The sequence below is a fragment of the Penicillium paradoxum genome, assembly GCF_028828445.1.
Source record: "Penicillium paradoxum strain IBT 22861 chromosome Unknown utg000003l_segment0_segment0, whole genome shotgun sequence".
NCBI lineage: Eukaryota > Fungi > Ascomycota > Eurotiomycetes > Eurotiales > Aspergillaceae > Penicillium > Penicillium paradoxum.
Window position 1 is genome coordinate 5,206,516 of NW_026643181.1, and position 25,717 is coordinate 5,232,232.

The 25,717-nt window shown below is 44.5% G+C and overlaps 5 protein-coding genes across 5 annotated transcripts; 2 read left to right on the forward strand and 3 right to left on the reverse strand.

The window, feature by feature from the left end:
- Positions 1 to 9,694: 9,694 nt before the first annotated feature.
- On the reverse strand, positions 9,695 to 11,568 carry N7457_003760 (arylsulfotransferase family protein; the record flags this gene model as incomplete). Its single annotated transcript, XM_057174805.1, has 2 exons — positions 9,695 to 11,008; positions 11,074 to 11,568. The coding sequence occupies 2 exons, from the start codon at positions 11,566 to 11,568 to the stop codon at positions 9,695 to 9,697; spliced, it is 1,809 nt and encodes a 602-aa protein (XP_057034956.1).
- Positions 11,569 to 14,011: 2,443 nt separating this feature from the next.
- Positions 14,012 to 15,803, forward strand: N7457_003761 (uncharacterized protein; the record flags this gene model as incomplete). Its single annotated transcript, XM_057174806.1, has 7 exons — positions 14,012 to 14,119; positions 14,169 to 14,239; positions 14,297 to 14,410; positions 14,463 to 14,545; positions 14,596 to 15,015; positions 15,067 to 15,608; positions 15,771 to 15,803. The coding sequence occupies 7 exons, from the start codon at positions 14,012 to 14,014 to the stop codon at positions 15,801 to 15,803; spliced, it is 1,371 nt and encodes a 456-aa protein (XP_057034957.1).
- A 1,930-nt stretch (positions 15,804 to 17,733) lies between these two features.
- On the forward strand, positions 17,734 to 18,717 carry N7457_003762 (uncharacterized protein; the record flags this gene model as incomplete). Its single annotated transcript, XM_057174807.1, has 1 exon — positions 17,734 to 18,717. The coding sequence occupies one exon, from the start codon at positions 17,734 to 17,736 to the stop codon at positions 18,715 to 18,717; it is 984 nt and encodes a 327-aa protein (XP_057034958.1).
- A 178-nt stretch (positions 18,718 to 18,895) lies between these two features.
- Positions 18,896 to 21,232, reverse strand: N7457_003763 (putative C6 transcription factor; the record flags this gene model as incomplete). The annotated part of the gene is made up of 5 exons (XM_057174808.1): positions 18,896 to 19,414; positions 19,465 to 20,378; positions 20,439 to 20,934; positions 21,011 to 21,122; positions 21,174 to 21,232. The coding sequence occupies 5 exons, from the start codon at positions 21,230 to 21,232 to the stop codon at positions 18,896 to 18,898; spliced, it is 2,100 nt and encodes a 699-aa protein (XP_057034959.1).
- Positions 21,233 to 21,965: 733 nt separating this feature from the next.
- N7457_003764 (aromatic ring-hydroxylating oxygenase subunit alpha) lies at positions 21,966 to 23,288 on the reverse strand (the record flags this gene model as incomplete). Its single annotated transcript, XM_057174809.1, has 2 exons — positions 21,966 to 22,455; positions 22,504 to 23,288. The coding sequence occupies 2 exons, from the start codon at positions 23,286 to 23,288 to the stop codon at positions 21,966 to 21,968; spliced, it is 1,275 nt and encodes a 424-aa protein (XP_057034960.1).
- Between the last annotated feature and the right edge of the window lie 2,429 nt (positions 23,289 to 25,717).

Sequence of the window (25,717 nt, forward strand, 5' to 3'; positions counted from 1 at the left end):
TTATGTATCTGCTAAGTATTAGCATATTTATATTATTTAAAGCCTATTAGGCCCCCATAAAAGCCCAGTAGGCTTCTACCCTAGGCCTATAGCCACCGATAGGCCTAGGGACCGGGCCTAAAGCCTAGCCCATTTACGGGTTAGGGCGGGTTAGGCTTTAGGCTTTACGGGCTGGTACGGAGGTCTATCTATGCGGTGGTTAACCATGGGAGAATAGTAGCTTGGCAGCCTAGCCTTTTTCCATAAATAAAGTCGAAGGCAAATAAAACAGAGATTGTATTGCGGTAGGTCGTAAGAAAGCCGAGATAACAGCTCGATACGTGCGTCATCCGTGGGGTTTCCGGTGCGGCAGTTTAAGAAGTTCTTAAAAGCAGTCGTAGCAAATGAACGCAGCAGATGACGATTCCCTAAGGCGAGACAAGCAAGGTCAACTGGTGATATGTACTCAGAGATCATACATAATAGCTTAAGTGGGAGGTCGGTTAAGGCTGTTGGGTTTCGCATGGTGGTCATCCTGGTTGCCAAGGGTATCTACCCCAAGCTATCGCTTCACTTGATATCCGAGATGTCAAACAGTCGCTTAGCATTAGAGCCGATAGAGGTAAAAGAAGCAAAATTGACCACTGGTTCTGTTCGGATGGGAAAAGAATTTTGAGCGCAGAAGGAGAAGGGAGGAGAAAGAGAGAGGAGGAGTAAGGATCCAAGTCAAACGATAGTTACCGCTCTTAAATGCGACAGTTTCAACGTGGCATTGAAACGATTATCCCGTTTGACCCCTGACGTCAAATCACATTGTCTATCCATGAATATTTCACGAGGAAAGGTGTATGACGGGGCCGGATGGGATGGCCTAGTTTTGGCCTGATTCGTGCCTTATTGCTTGTTATTTGGCGGGCAGAAAATGAAGATGTTACCCGAATTACCGTTACAACTTAAATAAGCAATGTACCCTCCTGGTGTCATTTCCTCAATTCATATCCTGAAACTTTGTCCAATTTGCATATTATATTTTCTCTAGCCTGATGCCTGCTCTGTTCTATGCCAATATCGCCTTGTAATTCAGGAGTATCCGTGTTGTTGTGACTATTTTCAGGGAGACCAAGCTGATATTGACCTCCATTTTATTTTATAAATCTACCCTCTTACTAATCTATAATATTTATCTCTATAAAATCCTCTTAGGATAATAGATTTCTTTATTAGTCGCGCTATTTCAATAGTCTAAAATACTAATATTAATATATTTAGGGTGGAGTTAACAAAACACCCCTTCAGATATTATAACACCCCCTTAGATATTATAACACCCCCCTGCCTGATTTTTATAGATTGCTGCCTAGACCCTTAGGCAGCTATATTTTCTGCCATTTTTTCTACTATATGAAATAAAATAATATCAAGTCTTTACTAGTTTATATGGTAAAAAACGCACTTTTTCAGTTAAAATAACGTATATTTCTATATAAGCTTTATCCTTCTATCTTATCCTCTATACTAATTACTAATAAAACTAACTAATATAATTATAAAGCGCCTCAATAATATAAAGACGGTAGATATCTAGAATAGATTACGCGATATACTAATATAAATTAAGGGAAGAGGATATTTACACGCTACTTAAAGCGTCGCCTCGCCGCTTTACAGATCCGAAAGCCGTCCTAGGCCTTAGTATAACTACTATTAAATATTATAATTATTATAAAAAAAATTATCCTTACCTTATTACTTAACTATATTAACTAAGTAAGAACCGGCTAACACTATTCATAGCTAAGATAGTCTAATTAGTCTATTAAACTAAATAATCTAATCCGGTTATCTTTAGTTTTAGATTAAGGTTAGCGCTATTAACTAAGATCGATCAGGCTTTCGCGCGATATATTAGCCCTAAGATAGATCTATAGTCCCGCTATGTTACGACCCCCTACTAGGAGAGTGCCTCACAGGCTGGATCCCGCCTGGTCCTATGACCCAGAACCCGTGACCTAGTAGGGGTAGCACGACCCCCCGCTAGAGACTACACCAGGAAGACTGAGTCCTACCGGGTCAGGTGACCTAGTCCCGTGACCCGCCAAAGGTCATCTATATAGAGACTACTAGGGGAACTTAGCTCTTTAGCGATTAGTTTATAAATATACTAGCACCCTACTATTCCTTCACTTTAGTTCTATATTACCTACTAGGACCCGCTAGCACGCCGGTCCTAATATTCTAATCGCTAAATCTTAATCGAACTAGACCGTTAGAATACGTAATATCGACGACTCGACGTATAAGCGACCGCCTAAGGGGAGCCTTAGCCCCGATCGCGGAAACGAACGACGTCCTAGGACCCCTATAACCCCTACTAGAAGAGGTAGAGGTATAGGGAGTCGACAATAACCCTTAGGGAGGAAACCCGCCGGATCTAATAACCCCGACCGAGGTAGATAAGGAGGCGGAACTCTAAGAGTTAGAGACCTTTAAAAGACGTCTAGCTCTAGTAAAGGAGAAAAATAGGATCCGCGCGAAGCTATAGGACGAAGAAGAAAACGTAGTAATCCTATAGGTAAGAATATAAGGATCTAAGATCTATTAGGGTTCGCTAGATAGTACTACTAGCTAAACTATCTACTAACTACCTAATACTATCTATACGAACTCGATTATATTATAAAGAAGTGCTAAAGACTACCTATCTTATTAGAAGGAAGTAAGGGAACTATATATACTCTATAATATAATAATATATAGAGCTAAGAGTTCGGGTAAATATAATCTCTTTAAGTTAAACTAAGAAGTCTTCTAGAATAGATACCCTAACTAGTTTATTAGTAACGTACGTAAAGTAGACTAAGTAACTAAGTTCTTAGCGCTAAAGATTAATATAACGTAGATAGAATACTATAGGAATAATCTAGATATAATATTTACTTAGTTAGTCTTTAAAATATAGACGCTCGCTTAGGTTACCGACCTTATTAAGATATAGCGAGAAGCTAAATATAACTAGTAGTAGATAATATAAGCTAAGTATTAAGATATATACTAATACGCCTTAAAGCTTACCGGACTCTATAACTACCTAAAAGATATACTAACTAGATAGATAAGAATCGACTATTTAGAGGTAGGTATTATTAAAAAGATATAAGACGAAGTAAGAAGGTTTATAGCCTTTATTATAGATTAATAGGATAATTAGGTAACCTTTTATAACTAAATTAAGAAAGTAATACTAAGTAGGATATTATATCTTAAAAAGGCTAAGAAGATAACGCTAAGAAATACTATAGACTCGTAAGGATCTAGTAGAAGACCCTTTAAAGGAAATAACGCCTTCTCTATATAGTAAGCTACGACTACTATAGAGGGTAGAAAAGCTACTATAGGGTCTAAATAAGACTAAAGTAGAGATAGTAAATTCTATAACTTCTATAGTAAGCCGGGCTACTATATAAAGGACTACTATAAGAAAGCTATAGTAAATACTATAGCCGTAGAAGAGTTAAAAAAATAAATAACCCTATACTATAGACTTCTATAGTATTAGGGATAGTTCTCTTTAGAGAATGTAAAGGAGTATATTAAGTATTTATCTATAACGTACTAATATTAGACGTTAAGACTAAAGCCCTAATAGGGGTAGCTAAGACGCTAATAGATAGTAGCGTAATCTAGAGTTTTGTAAGTTAGAAATAGGTAAAAGAGAACCTAAAAGAGATATATATAATAAGTATCCGCTTAGTAGAAGCTATAGATAGGCGTAAGATCCTTTTATATAGAAGCTAAGAAGTATAGCTTAGTCTAATAGACCGGAATAGAACCTATAAAGTTATTAAAATAACCTATAAAGCTATAGATATAATAATCTATAATATAATTCTAGGAATAGATTAGCTTAGACTAGTAAATCCGGATATTAATTAGGTAATTAGTAAGTAGGCGTATAGAAATATAGCCTCGCTAGAGGTTAAAACCCTCCCGCTAGAAGACTTTAAGGAAGAAGTAAGATTATAAGGTATACTCGGAGAGCTATACTTAGATATTAATAAGGTTACTAGGGAGTTTATAGTAATACTAAAGGTAATATAAAGCTTAGATAGGACCTTCTATCCGGTATAACCCCTAACTAAACTCCTATTAGAGTATTAAGATCTAACTATCGTAGCGAGTAAAGAAAGTACTATAACCTTTCTAACTTACGTAGAGTATAATTATATAATTAAGCTAGTACTAAGTAAGATACTCTCTTAGAGACTAGTATATATACTATCCGCTAAGAAGTTAGAAGTCCTCCGCTAGTATATTAAGGAGAACCTCGAAAAAGGCTAGATCCGATATTTAAAGAGTTAATTAGGTATACCTATCCTCTTTATACTAAAGAAAGATAGTAAACTTAGACTCTATATAGACTATAGAGGGTTAAACGCGATTACTATTAAGAACCGTTACCCTTTACTACTAATTAATAAGTCTTTAGTAAGATTATTAAGAGTATAGATCTATACTAAACTAGATCTATAAGATACTTACTATAAGATCTATATAAAATAAAGAGATAAGTAGAAAATAATATTTAGATATTACTATAGATATTTCGAATATATAGTAATACTATTTAGACTTACTAATACTCCCGCTATCTTCTAGGCGTACGTTAATAGAGCCTTAGTAGGACTTATTAACGTCTACCTAGTAGTATATCTTAATAATATACTAATCTTCTTAAAGGATAAAGAGACCTATATATACTACGTCCGAGAAGTATTAGAACGTCTAATTAAGTAAAGGTTATTTATTAAACTTAGTAAGTATACGTTCTATATAGAAAAGGTCGACTTCTTAGGCTTTATTATCTCCTATTATAGAGTTATTATAGACTCTACCTAAGTAGAGATAATAAGCTAGTAGCTAAAACCGACTTATATCTTCGATATATAATAATTTATAGGCTTTACTAACTTCTACTAATATTTTATTAGGAAATAGTCGATAATTAGCGCCCCCCTTAACGATCTAATTAAGGGGCTAGATATATAAAAGAAAGGAAGAAATAAGCGCTAAAAAGGGTTCGTTTTTATAGAAGAAGCGCGAGAAACTTTTAAAAGGACTAAGACCGCTTTCTAAACTATACCGATACTTATATATTTTAATACTATATTAAAAACTATAATAGAAACGGATACGTTAGGAGCCGCTATCTATATAATTATATTATAGCTCTATAAAGATAGATATTAGTACCCTATCGCCTTCTATTCCTAGAAGATACTAATAATAGAGAGAAATTACTAGATTAGTAACTAGGAAATACTAATAATCTTTATAAGGTTTAAGAAATAGCGCTACTTCTTTAAAGGAAATAAGTACTTAATTATAATAATAACAGATTACGTTAATCTTATCTAATTTATAATAACTAAGAAGCTTATAAGATACTAGGTATACTAGATAGAATACCTTATAGGTTTTAACTTTATTATTATATTCTACTTAGGGAAAACGAACCCTATAGACGCTTTTAGTAGACGACCTAATTATATAGTAGATAAGTCTTTAGACGCTACGAGTTATAATATCTTTATATAAAGACTTAAGAAGACTATTAATAAAGGCGCTATTTACTAAAGGGATCTATAGAATATAATATACCTAAGCGCTATAATAACTATAATACGTATAGAGATCCCTATTAAGCCTACGATAAATAGACTACTAAGTCGAAAGGAGGTACGCGAAGTAGCTAAAAGAGAAACCGTATATACCTATAAGCCGCTAGAAACTATAGTAGAACTTATACTTAAGATATAGGCGAAGAATAAGTTCTATAGGAATACGCTTAGAAGAGTATAGGAAACCGGCGACTTTAAATAACCCCCGAAGATATAATAGAGTGTAAAGAGCTAGGATAGACTATTAAGATATAATAACTATATCTATATTCCTAAAGGCGAACCTATAATCTACTAAGAAATTATAAGAATCTACTATAACGATCTATAAGCGGGCTATTATATAAAGAAAAGAACGCTATAGGCTATTAAACGTAAATACTAATAGAAAACCCTTATTAAGAATATATAAGACTATATCTTTATATACTAGATTTATTAGTCTAATACTATTAAATACTATAAGCTATATAGACTACTTAAACTACTACTAGTACTAAAAAGATTAGGCTAGTAGATAAGTGTAGACTTTATTATAGGCCTACTACCTTTAAAATAGGAGGGGAAGGCCTATAACGCGATTATAGTCGTAATCGATCTATTCTTAAAATACTCTTTTTATATTTCCTATACTAAGGATATAGACTCGCTAGAACTCGTAACCTTATTTTATAAAAAGGTTATACCTCTATAAGGAATACTAGAAAACCTCGTTAGTAATAAAGATACTATCTTTATATTAAAATTCTAGAGCTACTTCTACTATCTCCTCGTTATAAGATATAAACTATTAATAGCCTATTATCTATAAACCGATAGGTAGACTAAGAGATAAAACTAGAGTATTAAGTATTACTTATATAATATAATAAGCTAATACTAAGATAACTAGATAAGATAGATCCTCTTTATATAAATTATCTATAATATTACTACCTATAGTATACTAAGAATATCCCCGGCCGAAGTATTATTAGGATTTTAACCGGAACTAAGAATATTAGTACTAGATAGGAAGATAGAAACCTATAATAACGTTAAAAGCTATATAGAGGAAATACTAAAGATATAAAAAATACTAAGAAAATACCTAAAAGAGTCGAAAACTATAATAAAACGAGCCTACGATAGGAAATATATAAAGAAGTCTTTCGTAATTAGATAATAAATTATACTAAGAAATAAGTATATTAATTTAGGACGACTATATAAAAAGCTAGATAACCGCTATATAGGACCCTTTATAATAGTAGATACGGTAGGATAATAGGTATACTAGCTAATCCTTACGCTAAGATACTATAAGATCTACCCTATATAATATACTTTAATACTAGAGCTATACTATAGAGATCCGCTAAAAGCTTAAGATCGGCCTAACCTTATACTAGTAGATAACTAACCCGAATAAGAGATCGAGAAGATCTTAGCTAATAACTATAAAGGCGCTAAATACCTTATTAAATAGAGAGGATATAAGTATAAGGAAAATACTTAGGAGCTAAGAGAAAACGTAGAAGATATATTAGTATTTAAGAGCTACTATAATAAGAAGAAAGAACGGCCGGAGCGTATAATATACCGAGGAAGATCTATAAAGAAGAAGTTAATATAACCTAGGATCTACCGCTAGATATATTCCGGGAAGGTTAGAAGGACTAGAGTAGGCTTAAGAACGCCGAACCTAATAGCTAACTACTAAATAGACCTCTAGAAAATAACTAGCTACGCTAGTATACGCTATAGATAGGTTAAGGGAGGATCTAGAATACTAGTAAAGATAAAGAGCGGATAAAAAATATCCTAAAAAGACTATAGATATATAATAAGAATATATAGGAGTTTATCGCCGAAAAATAGGATAAAAAGTAATATAGCTAATACTCTCTAAAGGTATAACGTAATAACTACTTATACTAGACGAGTAACCTCTAAAATACGCTTATATCTTTACCGCTATATACGTAATCTAGCCCGAGAAGGCGCCTAAAGCTAACCTATAACCCGACTTATTAATAAAACCTATATTAAAGGGGGCGGAGGGGGGGGGGGGGGAGGTAAAAAGGGTATAGCGCGAGGAGGACCGAAAGATATAACTATACTTATATAGATATCTCGAGTTAAAGTATTCCGCGTATCTCGAAACCTCTATATAATCGTAAGGAACGATATATTCTACGCGGGGGTAGTATAAGGCGCTAAGATATAAGTATTAGCTTAAGTATCGAGCCTAGAATTAATCTAAGGAACGTTAATAACCGCTAATATAAGCGGAGGTCTATACTTACTATTATATAAGACTACCGTTTCCTTATATAATAGTTATACCGAGGAGTATTAACGTTAATCCTACTAGGCGGAGGGATATATATATACCCTAGGTTATATCTAAGACGGTCTATATAACGCTAATACTACGTACTTATAGAGTTAGTAGGGGAGATAATAGCTAGAGGGGTGTAATTATTAATAGAGGTATATATCGCACTCGCGACCGGAGGAAAGGGAGCTACTATAATAAGTCGAAATAACCTATAGTAAGAAAAGCGAGACGACGAAAAGCTATAAGAAGAAAAAGCGAAAGGACGAGGAAATATAGGAAGAAGAAAGCTATAACTCGAAGAGAGATAAGTAAAAAATATATAAAGAACTTAGATTATACGCGACGAAGAGAGATAACGCTTAAAGCTCCGAGTCTATCTACACCTTCTACTATAAAGATAAATTACCCTCTTTTAGATAGCTAGATATATATACTATTTTCAAACCCTCCCTATCTCGACTATAAGAGACCCTCGACCCCCGACCTTAGCTATAGGGACGTAGCTCTTTAAGGAGGGGGAAAATATTACGACCCTCTACTAGGAGAGTGCCTCATAGGCTGGATCCCGCCTGGTCCTATGACCCAGAACCCGTGACCTAGTAGGGGTAGCACGACCCCCCGCTAGAGACTATACTAGGAAGACTAAGTCCTACCGGGTTAGGTGACCTAGTCCCGTGACCCGCTAAAGGTTATCTATATAGAGACTACTAGGGGAACTTAGCTCTTTAGCGATTAGTTTATGAATATACTAGCACCCTGCTATTCCTTCACTCTAGTTCTATATTACCTGCTAGGACCCGCTAGCACGCCGGTCCTAACACGCTACGTAAGGATAATTATCCTAAAAGAGTATAAGGAGAATCGCCTATATATATAGAGGCTAAATATAGGTTAGCCGATTCATACCTAACGCTATAGTCGGGCCTAAGAAGGAAACTAAGGCTAGAGGAGAGAGGGTAGGTCGAATTACTGACGCGGGGTTATAGAAGAGCCGACGAGTTAGATACAGAAAAGGGGGTAGCGGAGCTTAGGAGCTCGGTAATCCGGGTTAATAGCAAAAATGCCTTACCTATAAGGCGTAGGAGGACGAAGGCGAAAAAGAAAATTAGGGCTATTGGATAAAGGGGGAAAGACTAGGGGACTATATAGAACCACGCACGGGGAGGCATAAGAATAAAGAGCGCTAAACCTAAGGGGTTAAGATAAAACCTAAGAGGTTAATTCCCAGTCCCCCTCCGATATGGTGTAGTGGCTAACATCGCCGTCTCTCACACGGCAGCCGGGGGTTCGATTCCCCCTATCGGAGTACAATTCTTTTTTATTTCTTTTTTGGAATTCGGTCTCCGTTATCATTGATGTCATTTCGCTAAAAACGGGTCGAAACCAAAAACCCTCTTTGAGATTAGGTCAAGTATGTATATACAGTCTCAAACCCGTCCCGGTCATAATGGGGAACTGGGGCTGAAGCCCTCGGCATGTCTCTTAGTGCAGTCACACTAACAACACAATGAAGTGGCTGCAAGACACGTAGAAAGAGTTGTGATCCGAGAAGAGACGAGATCATTCCCTTTGGGATTCAGATGACGAGCAAATTTATGGTCTACCACACCAAAAAGGTATCAAGAAATATGCAATAAGCAGGATCTAATTAGGAAATGTGTACAGACCCGACTATATATATACATGTGGAAAGGCCGTCCAGGACACCGGCATCCTATAATGGTAGACGATCACGCTCATCGTCGCCCTCGTCCTCATCTTTGTGCGACACCAATTGATAGGGGCCACTGAAGCTCGGTCTCTGGCGAAGACGACGGTGAACAGCAAAATAAACACCGCTAACAAGACAAACAAGCACCACCAATACAATGACCCCTACAGCCCATGGGTTCATATGGGAAGAGCCACTCGACGATGACTCTGGCGGTCGTTGGAGTAGATCAGTCACTCCGAGACTGTCTCCGTCTGAGTTGATTGCCCGCACGCGGAAGAACGAGTTCACTTCTGAGGTCAAGCGGATTTCAGTCTCAAAACCGTCACGCGGGACCTGGTCGACAGCAGTGAAGGTCATATTTCTGATATCGTGGCCATCCCATGCCTCAACTCGCCATCCTGCTACCTCAGTAGCACCGTTCCAGCTAACGAAAACACTCTCGGGTGTGAGCGCCGAATCTGGGGTTGTGAGAGGATGGCCGACCCAGTCGAACTTGAAGACTCGATAGGAGACGACACGACCGAACGTGAAGAAAGCCGAGGCACCAAAGTGTGTATTGCACAAAACATTGCCCTCTGGGGAGAACTCCGTGAAAGCTGCAGAGTGACCCCAGCCCACGAGCACGTTCCCTGTGTCTAATAGCTGCATATTGCCTTGAGACACGGCCATCATGTCGTGCGGATGATTGAAGGATTGGGACAATGTTGCCGTCCACGCTCCCATGTCCAGATCAACCAGCATACCGCGGCTCACTGCGGAGAGATTATCGTTATTGTGGGCCGCATTGTCGAACAAGCTGAGGCGATTAGATCCTTGCCAGCGAGCGTCATGCTGCCATGAAAAACCAGTGGCAGCTCCGCCCGAAGCATCGGTAAAACTGTTCCGCTTTCCTCCAAGAGACCAGAGGAGTTTCCCGGTGGTGCCATCTATGCAGGCAACGGTATGGAGATGGCGCATCGAAACCAGATACCGGCCCTGATCATCTTTGTCCACACTGTTGATGTGTGAATGATCATATGCCTTGGTTCGTCTCTGGCCGGCCTCCCCCACTGGAATATAACTATCCGCTAGAGCGTAAAATTCGGATGCGCGCCACTGGAACAGCAGTTCCCCTGTTTCGATGTTGACTTCCTGGAAGACTCCATCATACACCCATCCTAGTTTGGGGCCACCGATCGAGCTTAAATCCATCGGTATGGGGTCGTAAATCATCAGCAGAGCGGTGTTGTTGGAAGTGATCTGGAAATCATGCAGGTCGCCGTCATATATTCCTATAGGAGATACCACATACTTTTGAGTATAGGTTGAGTCGAGCTGCGATTGCACAAAATAAATTAGCACCCCATCATTGCAGAACACTAGCCTAATTGATAACCCACCATATACCATGATCCTCGTCCATATCCGTCGGACATAGATCCTTGCCAGTAGGTGAGATAATCCTCGCCCTTGTACCGCTGCAATTTGAAGTCTTGTGTTGTGCCCGGATTCCATTGCGTCCATACAAGTTCACCAGCGGAGTTCAAGATCATCGGCCCCGGATGGGCAACTGAATCACCCCGAGGCGCGAGAAAGGTGTATCGCGGGTCGCATTTTGCGCCAGGCGGAGTGATTTCGACGATCGGTGACTCCTGATCGAATGAGGAATACTTTTGATCTGGACCAAACCCTTGAGCTCCCAGATCATACCAGGTCAAGCCGGCGCGAAATCGGAACCTGAGGAGTTGTGGGACGGCAAATACGTAGAACACAGAAAGGCCTCCAATGACGGCAAGAATCCAAAAGATCCATCGGAAGGACAAGGAGGTGTGTAGACGACCACTGCGAAGCCAGGATCTCAAGCGAAGCACGCCAGAAGAAGACCCCATGAACATTGGCGCATCGCGGATGAAGCCAGGGATTCGAGCAAAGTGACAGGTAGAACGATTCGCACCGGAGGCAGGGGCTGCCCCGGCATGATTTTATCTCACATCCTCCTGAACGGGTCTCCAATTTTCCGCCGTCTATCCGAGAGACTCCTTGCTGGGAGGAACCGTCCGGCCTTGGCTCCACGAATAGTGGAACTGAGGGTGCACGCGTATGCTGATTCGGTAGCTGGCGACATTCCCATCCAAATATCTTGGACCGCCAAGCTCTCCGTGGGTCAGAATTATCTCGAGTATTGCGCGTCTACACCAATCACCGTCCATAACAAGTGATGGAAGGGAAACCTGGCTGTAAGTGCCTCATGGTTGGAGCAAACCCCATGAACTATTCAGTGTGTACGGAGTAGGCGGACTCGATGATTTTCTCGAAAGGAACCGCAACGCCACTGACCCACGCGTCGTCATCGGAGTTCGGATGAGGGCGGTGACGGGTGGCAGTTCCTTCGATTGATCCTGACTCCTGACTCCTGACTCCTGACTCCTGAGGCCGGGGACCGACCAAGGAGAGACCAAGGAGAGACGGGAGAACCAGCGATATGGGGTATGGTATGGGGTATGATATGGGGTATGCGAAGGTCTGACATGCCCCAGGATGGGATTTATGTCCTATTCTCTGCCTTGTACCTTTTGCTCTTCAAAACCGACCCGCGCGTGAAAACTCCGGAGGTCGGCCTTAATGTCTCCATTCGAAAGAGAGATGAGTCTGCGTGCAATAATGTGGCAGGAAGATAACATGCTGAGGATTAACAAGAGATGGAGAGCTCGTTCACCACTTCAACATAGATGGTATGAAGGGACCTATGCCTCTGTCCTCAGTCTCGGTGTCCTGCGATGTTCTTTCAGAATCCACCCCCTACTGGGATTGTACTCTTTGATTGGAATGGCCATTGTCCCATTCACCCATGTCGAATTAGGCATGGCCACGGATCCTCCAATCCTCCGATTATAGAGCTGGATCTGTACTCCGTGGTACATAACGTACGGACCTCGGGAGTCAAGGGGCTTGATTCCCGCCATCTGCTCGGGGACACGTTCTACAGATTGACAGCCCATGCACTTTAGAATTGTCTATGGTGCTGTTCATACTCGCATAGCCGATCTTGAATCTACAGCAACTTGGCGTAGAAGACATTCAATATTAAGGATATGGACATATGTACTCCGTACTCCCTCTATGTTCACCAAATGGTACCTACATGTAGGTTAGGTGCTATTCCGAGGTCCGGCTCGGTGCTTAATCAGTCACCTGGGCACCCGGTCTAGAGAGCGCCACCGTAGTCGTATTATTCCAATGCAGCAATGCTCTCCTGATTTCTGAAACCCTGGAGATGGCCCTGGTATCGGATGTCGGATTTGCGAGCACCAAGTTTGAACGATTCAGCATCACGGTGAGATGAGCCTTGTATGTACTCTGTACTCCGTACTCTTATGGGATATCCCAGGACCTTGAGATTGGCCAGATACAAAGTCCAGGGGACTCATGCCTTGGAATTCGAGGCAAGTCTGAAGATTTCGGGAAAACCGGAGACAAATCGGGCCTAGAACTGGGAGACACGGGATAGAAGTACTATGTTGTATGTATTTCGTACTCCGTACGGAGTACTTTGAAACCAATTGTATGATTCTTGGCTTCAGGACCGGGGTAAATAGGAGCCGAACTTGGTATGTTGTACGTTGTAGGCACAATTATTGGTGGATCCCACAATAGTCTGCTGATCTTACGCATGCGAAGCACCGGTGTGTGTTCTACGGAGTACTGCCATGGGGGTTATAGACCCTACTTGAGCCCTGTACAAGGTATCATGAAGTCCATACTTCGTACTCTGGGCATTCGGATCCCCATAGCGCGCATCCTTATACGGAGTACTCTGTACAGAGTATGCCGGAATCCCGGTTCGCGACATGGAATATGAGACACATGGCTCTTTGACCGCGGATGGTGCGGGACTGAAGAAACCGGTTCTTGGTGGGGACCAGTCGCCAATCAGCTCCCTCGTACGGAGTACCCCTGTCATGATCTGCTCGTCATATCGTGGGTTTGGGCCCTGACGTTGGGAGTGGAGGCATGTTCTTGTTGTTTGTTCGGCGCGGAAAAGGCCCCCGCCCCGGATAATGTACAGAGGCATCCGGGGTATCACCCCATACATGTGCAGGTATAGATTCCCATGGATAATGTTCCGATGGACTTCGATATACTGCGTGATTTAGCCTAGACTAGTCATGAATTGTGCAGATCATCTCCTGCACAAAGCACGTTAATTAAAAAAAGGTGCAGTAGCGTTGTTACAAGCGAAAAGAAAATACCAAAAAAATAACCTTCTTCTCCACCAATGCCTCTCTCTTCCCCCCTTTGACACTCCAGTTCTTTTTCTCTCTCTTGCTTTGCTGAATCATGAATAGAAGTCTCGATAAGGAGATGTTGCCCCAGGAGGTTGCCATTGACGCGACCGCCCAGGATGACTGGGATATGCAGCGCCTGGGAAAGACCCAACAGCTCAAGGTGAGTGGAACAATGCGCAATTTGGACGAAGGCTGATCATCTTCCGCAGAGGAACTTCCGGTTCTATTCGATCTTAGGGTTTACGACCACCTTGATGGCCACATGGGAGTCGATTTTGCTGTGAGTGGCGACGCGCGACCGCGAGACCGGACATCGAGAATAATGGAGTACGCGCAGCACGAGTACATACGGCCTGATCGACGGCGGTCGGGCTGGCATGATCTATGTCTACATCGCCTCATTTGTGGGATTTTTTTCCGCTGTGATTTCAATGGCCGAGATCGCGTCTATGTAGGTCGAATCGTTCTCATATTTGGACAATGGGAGATTGACGGTTGGCCAGCTCCCCAACATCCGGTGGACAGTACCATTGGGTGAGTGAATTCGCTTGGCCGAAATACCAACGGTTCTTGAGCTATCTCACCGGTTGGTCGACATCTCCAAACCCGACAAATTAAAATGTTAATCGGTTTTAGGATGGCTTTCGGTGCTGGGCTGGCAGGCTGCTTTCGCCAGTATCTGCTACCTCTGCGGTACCCTAATCCAGGGACTATTAGTCTTCAACTACTCGGATCCCTCCGGGTGGGTGTATGGGTTTGAACGCTGGCATGGTACCTTGCTGACCATCGCCATCGCCGCCGTGGGAACTGTGGTCAACACCTGGGGCTACAAAATCTTGCCTCCTCTGGAAGGTGTCATCCTTGCCATCCACATCTTTGGATTCATTGCTGTTCTTGTCCCGATGTGGGTCATGTCTCCAGGACAGGCCTCCGGAGAGACTGTCTGGAAGGAGTTCACAAACTCCGGCGGATGGCCGAGCATGGGCCTCGCCTGTCTGGTGGGCCAACTGACTCCTATTTTCTCTTGGACTGGCCCGGACGCCGCCACCCACATGTGTGAGTAATCTACCTCGATTCTGGCGAGTGCATCTAGCTAACATCTCGTAGCTGAGGAGGTCCAGAATGCTGCCTTGGTTGTACCATGGTGTATGGTTTCGACGGCGTTGATTAACGGCGGCCTCGGTTTCATCATGCTAATCACATTGCTCTACAACATGGGCGACATGAGTGAAGTGCTCTCACCGGCGAGTGGATTCTCCTTTATCCCCGCAGTCAACCATGCGACCGGCTCCGTGGCGGCCACCAATGGAGTCGCTGCTATCATTCTTGTTCTCGAGGTCTGCAGCGCTATCGGCATCCTCGCGACAGTCTCTCGTCAGACCTTTGCTTTCGCCCGAGATGATGCCCTGCCCTTCTCTAAACATCTGGCGCATGTTAATCGACGCACCCAGGTCCCCGTCTGCTCCGTGTTGGTATCAACCATCATTACTATTCTGCTGAGCTTGATCAATATCGGGTCGACCGCGGCGTTCAATGCCGTCGCATCTGTGATGATCGCCGCCCTTTTCACCACATACATCTTGCCAATTGCAGCCATCATTCGGGTTCGTTTCCAACCGGGTGGTATCCCCCGTCGCGCTTTTCGCTTGGTGCGTTGGGCCTGCCGCTCAATGTTTTCTCTCTGGCTTGGCTTTGCTTCGCGATCATCTTCACCTTTTTCCCAACTGCCAATAACCCGACCCCGGTGGATATGAATTGGTCCATTCTAGTCTTTGGAGCTGTGGTTATTTTCGCCATTATCTCATATATAGTGCATGGCCGCCGAGTATACCGGGCACCAGTGACCCAGGTGCGCAAGACTGAGTGAAGTGGTGTCTTGACGATTGGTTTCTTTTGGTGTTCCTGGGCCAATCTTGTCAACCTCCCATTTGTTCTCGTTTTTCGCGATTGTACAAACGCATCATCCGCATTTTTGGCACCAAGCGCTGGCCCATCCTCTTGCGTGTATATATGACATTTAATATAGATCTGGACATATTGATTTGATTGAACATAATTTGATACCCAAGCAACCTGAAGCCACACAAGATCGAATCCAGCAAAGCATTGCCGATCAACAAAATTTGGGAGAGAAATCCAATCCAGTAGTTGGTTGGCGAGCTTCCAATATTATCCAGGCCCTCGTTACTGTCGATCGCCAGGGAGGCGACAATTTCGAACCCTGGCATATTCATTGGGTTCATCGTCGGAGCGTTGTGTGTTTAGTAGGCACATTCTCTGGCAAAGCTTCGCGGCCCTAGAGTTGTGATGAGGTGCAAGCACAGCCTCGGCGATGAACCTCCACGCTCTACGATCATGAATTCCGATCATTTTTGTTGAGTTCAGGGGGTTTTAAGTGGCTACGGTCTGTTTCTGTCACTAGACTTCGGGTGACCTGTACTCGTTGGCCTGCACTCGTTTGGAGCTATGTCTTTAATTATGGGCTGCTCCGTTGTTTACATTCACTGTGACCCCGAATGTCTGGTAAGTAAATATGGAATTGAGAACTGGGCGCTCATCTCGAGGGACTTGCTTCTGTGGGCAAGGTAGTGCATAATATGCACGTTTCCAATTCAGATAAATTGGAACCTTGAGATGAGGAACGCAAGTCCAATAACCGCCCGAAGAGCAATTTTGCGTCCATGGGGCCATAGCTAGAATGGCCAGAATAGAGTAGCTCGTAGTTACTACGGTGAGTATGCTGGGTGGCGAAGATTTACACAATGCAGTTTCGCGGCTTGTCTAGTCAAGCCTTCAGAATCCAGGCGTTGGATGAGATGGTCCTCAGCGGTGCGAGAAACCGGTCTTATAGTACAGGGTTAGTGCTACCTACGCTACCTACATGGACATGTCGGCATATTCTACCGGCTTCATCGTGTCGTTCCTGAGCCACTCAAAGGGTCGAGGCGATAATTATCGTCGCATTGTTGCGACAGAATAGAACTAGTGCTCGCACCGCATATCTTATATTTATTCCTCGACGGGATTCTCCGAATGAGGATGTGCCCGTGTTTGCGAGATTCGGCCGAATGCAAGAAGTACGAGGCAATTTCGCGGAAGAGTCCTGTCTCATTTGACTTGATTCGTGCATTCCAAGTGTTCACACGAGTTCCGTATGGAATGAGAAACATCAGGCCTGATAGTCAGCCTATGTTGGGGAGGTTTCGAATGTATCAGACTTGGCATCAATAAGTGCTGAATGGCACTTTTCACACGCATTGCCACTTAGTCCTGTGCATACTTGATGTTTGGAGTTGAAATCGGTAGGCTGTGAGAGCCATTCACCTTGTTTATCCATTCTATATCGAGAGTAAGCCTCTTCTACAGACTCCCCAATCAAGCTTAGGATCTTCGACCTGAAATGCTGGGATTTATAGTCTTGTTCTCCGAGCGTAACTCTCGAGCCCCTTGTTAAGACCGGGTCCCGTGATGGTCAGGCATCACCCCACCAGATAGGTAGCTACCTACCTACCTACCTACCTATGTAGCTACATAAGATAGTCGGCAGCCGAGTCTCCTTTCCCAATACAACTCTCTCCCTCTCTCTCTGAGCCCCACACCTGTAGGTCTCAATACCCCTTCGTATCAGCTCGGCCGAAGCCCCCCGGCCGAAGATGCAGGTCGAGTTGCAATAAGCTCGTATGACAGCCTACAGATATTTCGTTCGAGTTTTAGCATCTACACCGTCAGAATCTGTCCCTGCCTCCTATTGTACCGGTAACAGAACTAAAAGAAATGGCACCTCCAACACGATATGTCGACCGAGTGATCCCATGCATCTCAATGCATGATTTCGAAGGCCGCATCGACGAAGTCACCGACCAGCTGATTCGAGCCGCCGAAGATGTCGGATTTTTTACCTTGGTCGATCATGGTATCTCCAAAGAAAACATCGAATCTATGTTTGCCATGTCCAAACACTTCTTCAATCTACCTGACGAGGTCAAAGCCACTGTAGCATGGAACCCAAACAACGTGGGCTGGGAAAAGAACTCGCAGATTCGGCCGTCCACCGGGCAACCCGATCACAAGGAATCCTATCAAATGCAGTTTGGCGACAATATGAATGATTTCTGGCTCAAGTACGACGATCTGCCGGGGTTCCAAATCACCTCCCTCGATTTCATGAACCGCGTACAACAGGTGTCTGAATGTTTAATGCGATGCTTCGCACAGGGACTGGGATTTCCGGAGAGATTCTTCATCGACTGTCATGGCATCTCCAGGCCGAACTCGCAAACTACTATGCGTCTACTTCATTACTTTGCGTTGCCGGAGGTCCCCGATGGGAAGGTGTATCATCGCGCAGGGCCACATGCCGACTGGGGGTTTCTGACTTTATTGTTCCAAAAGGAAGGACAGAGTGGGCTAGAAATCTGCCCTGGGCGCGAGGTGGTGACCGAATTCGGCATTGGGGACGAATGGACCAAGATGGAGGCGAAGACCGGAGAGATCGTGTGCAACATTGGCGACTTACTGATGTCATGGTCGGATGACCGATTCAAGTCAACCTTTCATCGTGTCAAGGCGCCTTGTGAGCCTGGTGACTATTTTGGCAATCGATACAGCATGGCTTACTTCAATCAACCGTGCAAAGATTCTTTGATTCAGGGGCCGTTGAAGAAATATCCGATGGTGACTGGGGCTCAGTTTACCGAACTCGCCATGAGACGGAATTTTGCCGCCTTGCAGGAGAAGCTGAAGACGGTCCCGGCATAGGTTGATCGGAAATGCAGGGGCAGTACTCCGTAAGCTTCCATCTGAAGTCTGTTAGGGGCGTTTGTGCAAGGGGCCATTTCGCATAGGGGCTTTGGGTGAAGAGCACTGGAGATTAGAGCAGGAGTTACGGCCCGGGAAGACAGTAAAGCCGCGGTAGCAGTCAATGAAAATATTGGTTCTATAAGTTACCAAAATCCCACCAAGTCGAAAATCCGTCAACGTTGCCGAGGCCGGATTCTGAATCTGGGTATCCCACATTGTTCTCCAGATCAAGAAACTGTGAGGGATCGGCCCATAGCCAGGGCGTATTGGTCATGAGGCTGTCGGCGGGAGCAACGAGTTTCTCACTAGGGCTCAAATCGGAAGAAGTGGGCGCAGAAGATATGCGCGGCATGGTGGGTGGCATGTGGGCGGCTAGACCGCCATCTGCGGTGTTCACCGTGATATTTGGGGACATTGCAACAATGATCTCTAAGGTGGAAGCCGGGCTATCCTCTGCCTCTTCTGTACGGACAGTTGGAGTCAATGACGGATGTAGTAAACCACCCGTGGACACTTCGTGTGGCTTGGGTTTACAGTTGACCTGAAGAACGTCCCACATTAGCGGAATACTGAGATGGATCTTCTCGGGTTCCCAATCATCGTCGATGTTCTCTGAACCAGATGCAATGCGAGTCATTTTATCTAGTGTATGGTCCTGCAGCCCTGTTAGTGTTGGGGGACTCCTTTTGTTTCCACAAGACGCACCAAAATCCCACAAGCAGGCGAAAATGACACAAAGCTCTTGAGAAATCTTCTGCATTTGGTGAAATCAACTTTGGACTTGTACTTCAGCCGAGTGTCTGCCGCACAACAATAATACAGATGCACTGTAGCGGCAATGGCGGCCGCGTGTCCGAAGAATGGATCGATCAATCGCATCTTCTTTTCCGTCACCATATCTATCATGCGGACAAGCCAGGTAGCATGTAAAAGAACCAATTCGGATGATCGTCTCCAAAAAGTGTTTGGGATGGCCAGATTATCGTTGTATTGTGATGCCACAATGTAGAGGAAGGGATGGTTCAAAACAGTCAGAATGGAATGATACGTGAATTGCAGCTTTAGCCACGGGGTCCAGTAAGTCCGGCTCATTCTCAGCTCATCTGCTGTTCGCTCATAGAACTTGACTGAGTCATATCGATGACACTGGGAAAGTTTGTTCTCGATCTCTGTAAGGTCGGAGAGTACCATGGCGTACATCGAATCGTGTCGCCAGGGTTCTTTGAGTCTGTTCTGAGCACATTCGGAGACATACATTCGGACCCTGCTCCAGATCCAACCAAAATGGGCTGCCAGACTCCAGATTCCCAAGTCGGAGGATTCTGAGCAACCAAGATCATCCGTCGGTAGCGGTGGAGGTCTCGGCTCAGCCCCCTCGGGGGTTGTCCGGTCGCTGCTTGGGGAAATATAGAACACGCGCAGGAGCTCCGATGGAATACAGAGGAATCCGTTCTGCTGCCCGTAAGTCTGCTCGAGACATTGAAGACTCCAGAAGAGACGCTTCTTTCGCTCCGCCTTGGGACCTTCGCCGATATAACTCGATTCGATATCCAGCGTTGCTGACCGACAAAGATGCAACGCCTGGCCAAGGTAAAAGCGACCAAGGTGTATATTTCCATCTAGAATCACATCAGCATGGGAAGTGCGTAATGTTTTGCTATTCTGTCTGACGTTCATACCTAGAAATGAGGAGTATGAGAGTAGACAAAGACTTTCGATGGTTTCTAGTTCCACCGTACCGTTAGCCATTCGAAGCATGATCAAACTCCTTGCGCTATCCGCATAATGTTGTAAATGATCGCGATCTCTCGAAAATCGGGAGGTCAAGGCGAGTAGGCAACAAACGAGCTCCTCCGACAGATAACTTGGGTCCAACACTTCTTCGCGCTCCAAGCACCATATCGGTTGTCGATGGCAATATTCGAAATAAAGATCGATAGCTTTAGCGATGGCTGATGATGAGGGATGGGAATTCAAGTCTTCGAACCCAAGTCCCAGGAAGAATGGGTCATTGACGGTGCTTATCGGCTCGATGGATGGTGGACGTGTTGCAGGGTAGGATGTATCTGAAATGCCATTGACAGTCTCCGGCAATTCACATCGAATGTTATGAGTTGGTCTAGTGCCACTCAAGATGAGATTTACTTTCTCTTCGAGGAATGCCAGCCTATCATCCTATAGAAGGGAAATGAAAAGAAGAAAAAGTTAATGGTTGGCCATCAACCGCCGTAGATGTAGAGCGAATACATACCGACTGCCCTCCTCGCGACCCTCTCGGTACCGAAGTATAAAGGCAGGACTGGTTCAGGCGAACACAGCTGGAGCAGGATGGCTTCTCAGCTGGACATCGGGTCTTCTTTCTCCTGTATGACATCAGGCTCAGGTCCGGGTGGCTGTATGGCCTGTCATCTTACCTGCAATTGAGGCAGGCCTCATGTGAACGCAGCCTCCCACGACCAGACTCTCGTGGCATCCTGACGATTGAGATAAATGGAAATCGGAGAAGAGAAGCACGGTATCGGAATTTAACTGCGGGATGTTGACCGAAGCAGCCAGCTATTAGTTGAGATAGTCATGGCAAATTAGAAAGAAGGGTATTGCGAGCGGGAGAATTAATCGGACTGACACTCCAATCCAAAGACAAAGGCAGTGAGAAGAGGCAAATATGAGAATCGAGATGAGACGGAGAAAGGGGGGGGATGTTTTTGTGGGGGGTGTTTCCCCTCATCTCTCTGCCGACTTCGGATGGACCTTTTGTTAGTGCTTTGGGGTGCTTTATTGCTATTCGTTGCCATTTGTTGCCATTTGGTGCTTTTTGGTGCTTTTTATGTGGCTGTACTCGCCGGAGACATGTGCCTGAAAAGGTTATATTATCCTGTTGCTAAGCTGAGCTCAAATACGGCATATGCACGTCCTAAACATCCCCGTATTAGGTATCGAGAGCCTTGGAATAATGATTCGATTGAGACTAGATCAAGGCCCCAAACAGATAATCTTATGATTTTTATATGTAGGTATCTAGGTGGTTGTTTGAGGTCCTCCGAGGGCTTGTGATGGCTTACGGCGAGGTTCGTCGATGAATACACGATGTCATAAAACACCTTAAATGCAAAATAAAAACCAACTACCCAGGTAAAATAGAAGAAAATGACATGGGAAATAAGAAGCTCTCCAGGGCTATGTACGGAGTACTCTGTAGCATGCTTCTAACACACCATAGTCTCAGGTGCAGTTGCTGGTTTTGTTGGCGGTCCACCTCCACACCCTCCTCCACAGCATCCACCCGAAATCCCAGACGAGCCATCCTTGCTTATGACCTTGGAGCAGAAGGCCATGTCCTCTTTACTGACTCCCGCTTCCTCTTCTGCGGGGAGTCTTTGTCGCGCAGGCCAGAATTCCTCCCCTGCTTCCTCTTCCCGCTCATGGTGCGCCATGATCAGCTCACGCACGACATTCTGGAATTGAAACCGTCCATTCTCCTTAGGGTGAGGCTGGATAGTTACAGACGCTTCAGCCTTGAGGCTTTGCTGCGCTGTAATACAATCATCTTTGCCCTCCGACATGATACTTTTCAATGTTTGCTTGATTATTTCAAAGTCATCATCGGTGGACATCGTGTGGCGAAAGACTTCATAGCGTGTTGAGCATGTGATGGGACCGGTAGGCACAAATCGCTGTATAAAGAAGAAATGCGACCTGCATCTATAGTTAGCATCCGTTGGATGGGCCGAGTGAATAACTTACGAGACAGTCATCAAAATATTCGGGAAGCAGTAGGTGCTTGTAACCTTCAGACCGTTGACAATCTTCTCCGGAGTGGAGTTGGCATTGTGAAAAATGCTGTTATCTTCCACCTTGTCGCAGATGCCAGGATGATAGCGACTATGGTAGATATCTGCCAATATCTTCCAGTTATACTCCCCACTGAGTTCCCCCGCATGGTCAAACCTATAGTCGTCAAGCTCAAGACTCTTAAACGATGGCATTAGGTCTGTTTCGTTGGAGTCATTCTCCCACGAGATCTCGGGCTTTTCACCGGCATCTAAATTGACCCAGATGAAGCCATTGATATCGATGTGAATATGGATTGGCAGAAGACCGTTCTTGCTCTTGTCAAAGCCATCTAAATCCTGATAACCCGGTGCCTTGGCGAGTTTGCCGTTGAGTCCGTAGGACCATCCGTGATACTGACAAGAGAAAATCCTAGACGTGCCACCGTCTTCAGTAACCACCGGGAATGCACGATGTCGGCAGACATTATGAAATGCATTGATATCTCCCTCGCGGTCTTTCACCAGAATAAAGGCGTACCCGCAGATGTTGTACTGCAGCCAGTCTCCAGTTTTGGGAAACCGCGACTTGTGTGTCGTAAGAAGCCATTTCCGAGAGAAGATGGCGCGGCGTTCGAGTTCATACATATCTTGCGAGGAATACCACGAGGCCGGAAGGGGTCGAAATGTAGAGTTTGCATCGACAACGGCGGACTCTGTGTCTGTCTGCCAAAGTCTAGAGGAGCTCTGAGGCGACATCGCGGAAATTGAAAGATAATGTGAGGCGAGGAAAAGTGAAATCCCGAGTGACAAATTTAAATCAACGTTCACTGGGGGTTTATAGCATCGTCTGAAGTAGAAAGTCTGTCTTTAATATACACATACAATATTGAGAACTCACCACCAGCTATCCCTGCCATGAGCTCCTATTTCCCCACGAGGATGCCGAGTCTATAGGGCTATACCGATCACAGGATCGGGACGGAGACTCAGCCGCCCATCGCCCGACGCTTTGAGAATAGAAGATGTGTGCTAGAGCCTGGCTATGAGGAGAGGGGCATCGACGGCTGACGGGTGCAGATGCCGCGTTTGATGCACGCCACTCGGATGGCCGGTTTTCTGGCCGATTTTCTTGCGGGGCTTCTAGGATGTAAGGTATCAACCCTCCATACTAACAATATCCCGAGGCTGTACGGAGTACTGAGAAATTCCAAATCCCCAGACAAGTGTATCTAGGCATTTGGTTTATTACTCCCATCGCCCACAGCCCATCCTAAGTTTTAGTTTGCCTTGACTCACGACCTCAAAGAATATAATGTCTCATGTGTGACCTACAAACGTTGATATTGAGCCTTCAAGGTTACCAAGGACAATTTCTCACTGACACCCGGGCCCATGCGAGGACTGCCGAGATGATGAATGATACGCTATTGACTCCGTAGTGTGACTTGCCATATATATGCACCAGATTTACCTTGAGTGTCACCTAACCATTTCTAGATTCCACAATGGCGTTACCTACAATGGTGAATCTCAAGGCGACCGTCCTTTTGCAAAGGTTTGGCTTTTCCGATAGAAAGAAAATGATGTCTGCGAAAATAACAGGGCAGCTACTTGACATGAGCCCGGACTATCATGTGCAAGAGTACTTTTGTTCTAAGATACGAGAGATCATCTCGAATCGGAACACACTACCTAGGTAGGTAGCTTCCAAGGATGCGGAAGAAGATTATGGACAAGAAGCTTTCCCCTCCTCGAATCCACAACTCAACATCCTGGCTTGATGGACTATGTATATTTCTCCTTGAGGAGCTGTAGCTATTTCCTCGGGGCAAAGTACGACATCAATTCAACCCTCCCCTCCCAACGATGGCACACGGAGCCGATCACATGAGCGGTCTAGGTCTATGGGTTGTTATCTGTGAGATGCAGAGGGCAGGGGGGGTTCAACGGACCCAGTAACTATATTCTGGAGGTTCAATCTCTGTCTGGATTGTACCCTGCATGCCAGGTGGCAAGTGAGCTGTCAGACTCGCTGGCATTATGCCGTTAGAAAGATCTGATGACCTCTAACTAGGTGCACTTCTCTATCACACGATGAGGTCTCGGAGTTATCCGTTGCTTTGACGATATAGTAAAGGCACTTGATTGTTGATAATGCCTCGCTTTTCTTGTCAATAAACATCGGCTGCAATCAACGAGGTAAACGAAATGCTGTGGGAGCGGGGATGGCACTTGATATCATTTGCTACGACATATGGACAACACTTCAAACCCGATCACCATTGGGTCGCCATAGATAAAAAGAGAAGGGGACAAAAAAAGATCAAAAAAGAGAAACAAAAGGTTCTCCGAATCGAGTCAACTTGTTCTGTGCCTGTATGCACGCCAGGCTGTCCGTATCCCCTGGTGCCCATAGAAGCCTACGGCGACTCCGTATCTATCGCGAAAAACTCCTTTTGAATGTCATCCTTGGCGACCGACTACAGGACCGCGTGAGTATATCTGTGAACACGAATCCGACCCCCTTGTACTCCGTAGCAAACCCGAGAAAGCCAGCCGAGTTCTAGATCAGTCTCAACAAGCCACTTTTTGTCACGGCATCGCACCGACAATCGGCGGTGTAGAATATTAGCCGGAAGCAATGTAGGCATCGACCCTGGGGCCAGGTCTAATACTAAGATAGGAGCTGATGTCTCCATCGGGAGTTGCGATCCAGCTTGGCACGCTATCGGTCGCAGGTCGTCATGCCAAATCGGAGAAGACTGAGAATTGAGATAAAAGTTCCCATTCAATCAATGCCCTGACCGAAGTTCAGACTGAGTGTTGGTATCGGATTGTGTACAAGGTAGCGGACCAAAAGAGATACACGAGTCCAATAAAATACATATGTAGATTGCCCGGAGAATGTGCTGATGGATCTTCCTGGGTCCCTCATTGCCCATCCATATGATTCTGATGACGATGATACCAAATTTTCTCTCTGCTGGTTTCCTCAAGGGGAAAATGGGAACTCATTTTGGCGAATTCCACGATCGTACGAACCGATCTACTGTCTCGTTCAGACAAGCAGCACACACTGTCTCACCCGAGAGACGGAGGCGATGCTTGATGGTATAAGGGTTGGCCCATGGGGTTAAATAAACAGGCCCCGAAAAGTAGACAGTCGAGCATGGCATTATGCAGAT